General features: G+C 33.3%; 1 protein-coding gene across 1 annotated transcript in view; it reads right to left on the reverse strand.

Moving 5' to 3' along the window:
* The window catches only part of LOC107589404 (potassium/sodium hyperpolarization-activated cyclic nucleotide-gated channel 2-like), a 12,149-nt gene extending 6,767 nt beyond the window's left edge, over positions 1-5,382 (reverse strand). Inside the window, exon 1 of the mRNA XM_016277824.1 lies at positions 4,151-5,382. Within this exon, the coding sequence (XP_016133310.1) occupies positions 4,151-4,662 (512 nt within the window). The 5' untranslated portion in view covers positions 4,663-5,382. The remainder of the gene's footprint in view (positions 1-4,150) is intronic.
* Between the last annotated feature and the right edge of the window lie 1,790 nt (positions 5,383-7,172).

Below are 7,172 nucleotides of genomic sequence, written 5' to 3' on the forward strand. Positions count from 1 at the left end.
GAGAACTGAATCTCACACCTCTCTATATATATATATATATATATATATATATATATATATATATATATATATATACATGAATAATACTGAAATATAAAAATATAAGAACATTAATATCAGTCACTCATTTATTTGTAATTCAAACACTAATCATTTTAACTTAAATGCTCTTTTGTATGAATTTTGATGTTGCCTCTAAACTAAAGAACATATAGGTTACAAAAAATGTGAAGAAAAATTCAGTGCAGTATTTCCTTGTGGTTTAAAAATCCAGGCTGATAACCTAAAGGTCAGAAGTTTGAACCAGTCTTTCAGGGTGCTATAGGGTGACTGTCCCTGTAACTTAATAAGGCGTCTACCTATGGCAACATCATGTGTTTCGTGGAAATAAATTCAACCAGCCCCAGACGTTTGCCGATAAATAAAAGATTTTCTGAGAAACAAATATGTGACTCTGAAAAGCACACCTCGTAATCGATTACAAATTAATTCATAATGGACATACATTTTGATTTAAAAGTTCAAGCACATTCATAAGTATCAATAAGTATCTACGACCTTGAGTGAATAGGTTAATTACGTCAATTACACGTGTTGCAAAACATTCCTCTCCATGTTAATTACTAAAGTGGTAATGGAGAGTCGTAAATGTACTGTACAGTATGCGACTGTTTAAACTGGATATGCAGCCTTTTACGCACTACCGTACATCTGCTCGGTGGTTTGAAGTTTCCATCAGTGGTCATATTTTCCAAAGCAGCATCAGTCACCTGGAATGAATGGGTATTTTGAATACACTTTCTAATGATGTATATCATATGGTTGGCATTTGATGTAAGAATAAAAGCAAGAGTGAATAAAATCGAGGTTGTATTATCAGTATCAGACAATTCCAGTGATGACAACGACTGACCTGAGCTCTAGGTAGATTTGAGCACTTTAAGACACTGTGGATTTTATCAAAAGTTACGAACTCTATGATAATTCTCGTCACAACCCTAGTGACAACCCTAGTGAAAAATAAATATACTAAAATATATTTGAAATACATTAGTTTCATGCTAAGTATACTACAAATACATTTACATATTTATGTACATATTAAAAATGTAGTATACTAAATTGGTATACTTAAAGTCTGCTAAATTGAACTAATTTTGTACTTAATGCACTTTATTGTGCAGAAGTAGTGCTGATGTCCAACTAAAGATATTCTGAAGTATATTTGATTGTGCTAAAGTGGAACTATTGCAAGTATACTTCAGGTACACATCTTGCATTTAAAGACCGATATATTTAAAGATCATACAATCCTCATCAATAGTGATATTAAAACACATTTTAGGCTTAATATTAAGAAATGTGCATTGTGCACAAGTAGTACTCCAAATAAAGTTTAATTATAATTGTATAAATGTCAGTAAATGTTGAACTATACTTTGCATGATATAAACGTATTTTAAATATATTACTTTTTTACTAGGCTAAAATCTACTGACAGCCTTGTGAATGGATAAAAAAAAATTGACAATTTTTTTTTCAGTGAATGAAAAAATTTAATTAAATTTGAACCATCTTACTCACATCAGTCATACTCATATACTCATATCAGTTGACCACCCATTAGCTAAATAAAATGTATTGGTGGTGATTCAAGTTGATGACCTATTTACCTTCATCATATTTTCCCCATTAAAAAATGTCAATGAATAAATGTCAGTAAATGTTGAACTATACTTTGCATGATATAAACGTATTTTAAATATATTACTTTTTTTACTAGGCTAAAATCTACTGACAGCCTTGTGAATGGATAAAAAAAATTGACAATTTTTTTTTCAGTGAATGAAAAAATTTAATTAAATTTGAACCATCTTACTCACATCAGTCATACTCATATACTCATATCAGTTGACCACCCATTAGCTAAATAAAATGTATTGGTGGTGATTCAAGTTGATGACCTATTTACCTTCATCATATTTTCCCCATTAAAAAATGTCAATGAAGAAGTTATAAAAATTGTTATAATAGTAATTAATGATATAATAATTTCTTAGCATATGATTCTCTACATTTACTACATTTAAATAATACTCCATTATGTGCTTCATCGTGTTTTCTATGAGAAACGAACAGTACATTGAACAGTACTGTTATTGTTAACTAAAACTTTTTTTTTTAAACTGTTAACTGAAAATAAAATACTAAAAAAATAATTTTTTTCTTATTTAAATTAGTAAGCAAGGCAACATTTCTCATTTTTTGGGGGGGTTTAAGTACTAAAATTACTTAAACTGAAATTACATTTATCACAGTAAATAGACATTTAAAAAATAATCTGTGATACAGAAATGCTCTTTTCACAGTCACCATCATATTTTCACCTGTTAAAAAAGTATAGAAATGTAAGTTTAAAATATAAAAGTGTTGAATGTTATCTGGAGTTAAAGTAATTAACAACAGTGTTACCAGCAACTGGGCCAGGAAATGTAAGACTCAATTGATCTGTGTTGATAAAATGGTAACAGTTACTGGCTCATGGGTTTGTTTTACTGTATCTAAAACGACGACTCTGGCACATTAAACAAAGACATGAAACTGGTGATTCTAGTGCCTAAAATTAATTAAATATTGAAAAATTTTGTTTTTTAAACATATTTTCCTCTTTGAAACAGGTTTGTAGATTGAGTTCCTATTATACCCATCATGTCTTGCTTTCTAAAAACGCAATCCGTTTATCCCTTTAAATTCTGCTGCTTTCTCTGCATACGTGTTTCAGACAAAGAGCATCAACCTGACACTCTGCAACCAAGTGGGTCCTTCCAGCCCATCCACGAACACTGATACCCTTTCCAGCTAATGGTAACTCAATAAGTTAAAGCGCTGTAACTGACCTGTGCTGCATTGTGCTTTTTACTGTGGTGATTGAAAGGGTTGTGCTTTAAAGACCTGATTTGTGGCGTAAGTGCTTGTTGACATTGTATGATTATTGATAGCAATTTATTAAAGTGACCTTTAATTGCAAGGTGTTTTCAGTTTTACAGTCACTATTTGTAAATACATTTATTTTTATTCATATTTTTACCCTGAAGAAAGGGGTACCTGCTTTTTGAAATAAGTCGTTCACATAATGCTAGGCCCATCCAAAATGATAAAATTAAAATAATAATAATACAAAAATATTGTTAGAAGTTTAAATTCTGTAAATACTCTACACTCTAAACGTAAAAATAAATAAACAACAACAAAAAAACATTTTGAGCACTCAAAATGACAATTTGATGGCCTTGTTTAGTTACAATTATTTACGCATATAGGCTAAAGTAAATGTTTTAGCTGAATTTCATGTCATGTCAAGTTGATGATTTAAGGTCTGCCATCATTGTAACAATTACCAGTTTATGTTAATTAAAACATATAATGCACTGTATCAAGTCCATAAAAAGTTCTATGCAAATAATTCTCTATATTTACATTTAAATTATTCACAATTATGCACTTCATTTCATGTTTTCAATGTATATGGAGCAGTATTGTTATTGTTAACTGAAACGAACACAAAAAAACATTAAAACATTACGTTAACTTGCATGAAATTTAAAAAGAAAGATATAAAGATATAAAAGACATTTATTTTAAGTTAGTAACTCATTTTCATTTTAGTTTAAGTTGAAGTACTTAAATTACTAAAACTAAAAACTAAGTAGACATTTTATATTAAAAAACGAATGAAAATTGACAAAATGACTAAAAATATACTTATTTATATACATACATGAAAATTAAATCCAAATATTATTACATTCTAAAATAGTATATTAATTGTACTAAAATAATAGTGGAAGAACAAAGTGTAACATGGAAACTCATAAGGAAAAAAACAAAACAAAACATGAAATTAAATAATAATAAATTGGGCAAATGGGTCAGAACCGCAAACCCATTTTTGCTTTTATTGTTGGTTTGACTTAAAAATTCAGCGTATTAAAAACAGCATCCATTTTGTTACCATACTACTGTAATCAAGTACATTTGGTTATTTACTTGGTAAGACTAATTGTTAGAGTCTACTGTGACATTCACATCAACACTACCCTTGTTTGACGTTCTGCCAAGTTATATTTTCCCTTTCCCCTGCGTCACTCACCTGAAGTCACTATATGGATGTATAATCCAAACCCCAAATGACTTGACCCGTTCCTGCTCGGCTGCAACCCCCTTCGCACTCCCAAACATTCGCAGAGAGAACTTGTTGACCCCTGGCTGCAGCATGGAGCTGAACTGTCTCTGGAGAAATGTGGACTGGTCAGCGAAGACCCTTTCCTCTGATTCGGATGGCTGAGGGGCTCCTGCAGGCTCCGTTGACTCTGCCATGGCTTTGTCGAGGCAAGGCGGAGTGGATGTGGTCACAGTGGTGGTTGCTGTTGTGCCATCTAACCCTGCGGTCACCTCAAGGGATTTTGAGGTGGGACTGGCCCCTGAGTCTGTGCGTTCCTGGTGGTTCACAACGGACAGCAGCCTTCGGCTCACGTCCTCGCCTGCTTGCTCTCCTCGCAGTAAAGTCTTTGAAGAGGAACGCCAGTTGGTTAAGGAGAAGCCTCCTCTGGAGCCGAGCTTCGAGTCACCATTTGAAGCCAGAGGCTGTCCATCACCATCCATAATTCAGATCTGATGTTAATGCAGGTTCAGGTTGATGACTAGTTTGGCAGGTGGAGTCTCAAGAAGAGAGTGAGGACATGATGCTTTCCAAATCCAGAATCCTTTTGTATTTGGAAACCAAGGTTTGTTTACAAAACCTCAGGTTTTCAATACGAATTGGTCTAAATATGACTTGAACACCTCTTTAAGATGAATGTATTTGTTAACTTGTCTTTAAATACTCGTAATGCAAACTTAACCTTCTTTTAAAACTCTTTCTTGAGTATGAACACAAAGCATTAGGTCTCAACTAGCGTTTTCAAAAAGCCCAAACATGTCCATTTATTTGGCCTACTGTAAGTTTACCAGTACAAACGGACTCCCAAAACTTCCAAGGAGAATCCAGACGTCCCTCTCTGCGTAATTCATCCGCCCTTGGAAAGCTCCTCTGGGAATAGCATTTATTGTCAATATTATTCTCCGGTATCCACTTTCCACACATTTATCATCTCGCGCGCGGGCAGATTCTCCTCAGCATTAGCGCGGGTTTACTTGTCCTCAAATCACGCGTCAATTATTACATAAAGAACGGGATGAAACCCACAGAGGTTTGAGTATAATCGGCTTCTTGATGGCAGGCGCTGTCTTTATCTCCCTCTCTGCTGACACCTGCGTGTTATCTGTTCAACAAGCTGTCAGGATGAACAGGTAAGGGCGAGAGCGTCACACCTCAGCGGCCCGGCTGGGGAGGAAATGGGCGTGGCTAACCTGTGCTAGAGGACACGGAATACGCTGGAGGCTCACTGTGTATTTACCTGAGGCTGCTGTGAGCTTTAGAAATACACTCTGCCTGTGTGCAGAAATACACTGTATGCATATTTAAGGAACAAATTCTTTAAAAAATGTAGTATTTGTTTGTTTTTGTTTTTAAAAATGCTATTTAAAAAAATGGTTTGTTTTCTAGCAGTAAATTAATCGAATCATGTAGTATGTATTTATGTATGTATAAATATATTTATTTAAAATACCTATATAATATAATTTAAACAATGTTTTTAATTTTGTATTAAAATTGTAAAATGTATGTGTGGAAATTTTATCTAAATTTGACTGATTTATGTATTTATTTAAAATATATTTGTACTTTTTGTGAATTATTTTTTTTAAAGGTTTTGCATTTTCATTAGTGGTTTTGTTTGCTGGTTTCCAAAACGTAATTCAAAACCCTCCTAAAAAATAATTTTGTGAATTCTGTCCTCCAAATTAAATTTGAATATACTTTTGCTAGTTGTTGGGGCATTAAAAGGAAATTACTAATTTATTCAGACGAGACCATTCCCATGAATGTCAGGTCAGAGCACGTTTTTATTGGGGTAAGTTGTCACGTGTGTTGTTATAACTTTCTAAATTAATTAACTTTCATTTTAACTGTAAATTTACCCCAAACAATGGTTGGATATTTTTTGGATGTTACCTTTTCCATTCTTGAGGTTTCATTAATTGTTTTACTGTTTAAAATTTGCTTTAAATATAAGATTTCATATTTCAAATAGGTTTCTCAAATCAGTGTCAAACTGCAGGTTCCAATTGTGACAACTTACCCCATACAGTCTATGTGTAATGATATGGGTTCATAAAAGGAAAAGTTGTGGTAAATGAGCTGTACCTTACTTATTGGGCAAAAATGGTGGAACATTTTTTTGTAGCCAAGACTTTAAGGTATCAGGCTATACAAAAATATAACATAAAAAGTGTGACAACTAGCAGCATTGTTTATTCTTGCACAGTGTAGTGCAGGCCTATCGTTGCTCACATCAGGGCATCAGTAAACTCAGTGAGTTCAACGTATAGTATCTTGTTTCGACGACTGTCAATCCTGCAAAGTGCCATGTATCGTGTTTCTGAGTCTGAGTATAAGTGAGATGCTTTACCTTTGGCAAGCAAGAGGAAATAATTAAAGACACGGCCTTTGCTATACACAGGCTTTCTACAAAGAGGTGGGGAACACGGCCAAATGTGCTGGCTCATGTTCTGCAGTGTTGTACTGTGTGTCCACTCATTTAATTGTTTTATGTAAACACAGCTCCAGGGCCTGTTTTGACAAACACAATTTTGTTCACTGTGTTCATATACAGTAGGTAACTGGAAAAATGTAGCAAAATTCAGGTAAAATTATCTGCAAAATGATCAAATGTAGATCATCTTTATTGGAACATTTTAACGCAAACGAAAGCCAGAATCATAAGTGGTTTCGTTGTTTACAGTGTAATTTGAGCCATCTGAGAAACAAATTTGAGTCGAGTTGTTACTGTAAATCCTCAGAGAACTTGAGTGTTCAAAAGGAAAATACAAAAGAGGTGCAAAAACATGGAGACAATAAATATAAACCACACATACTGTGCAATGAGCCTGAGACCACCAGTGAAAACTCTTCTAATTTACCATTCAAATTTATTTTCAGATATCAGTTAGGGGCTTAAAGTGAAAAATATTAAATATTTATTAATGATCTATTTATTTCTTTGTTTTGT

This window comes from Sinocyclocheilus grahami, unplaced genomic scaffold, assembly GCF_001515645.1.
Source record: "Sinocyclocheilus grahami isolate Dianchi unplaced genomic scaffold, SAMN03320097.WGS_v1.1 scaffold116.1, whole genome shotgun sequence".
NCBI lineage: Eukaryota > Metazoa > Chordata > Actinopteri > Cypriniformes > Cyprinidae > Sinocyclocheilus > Sinocyclocheilus grahami.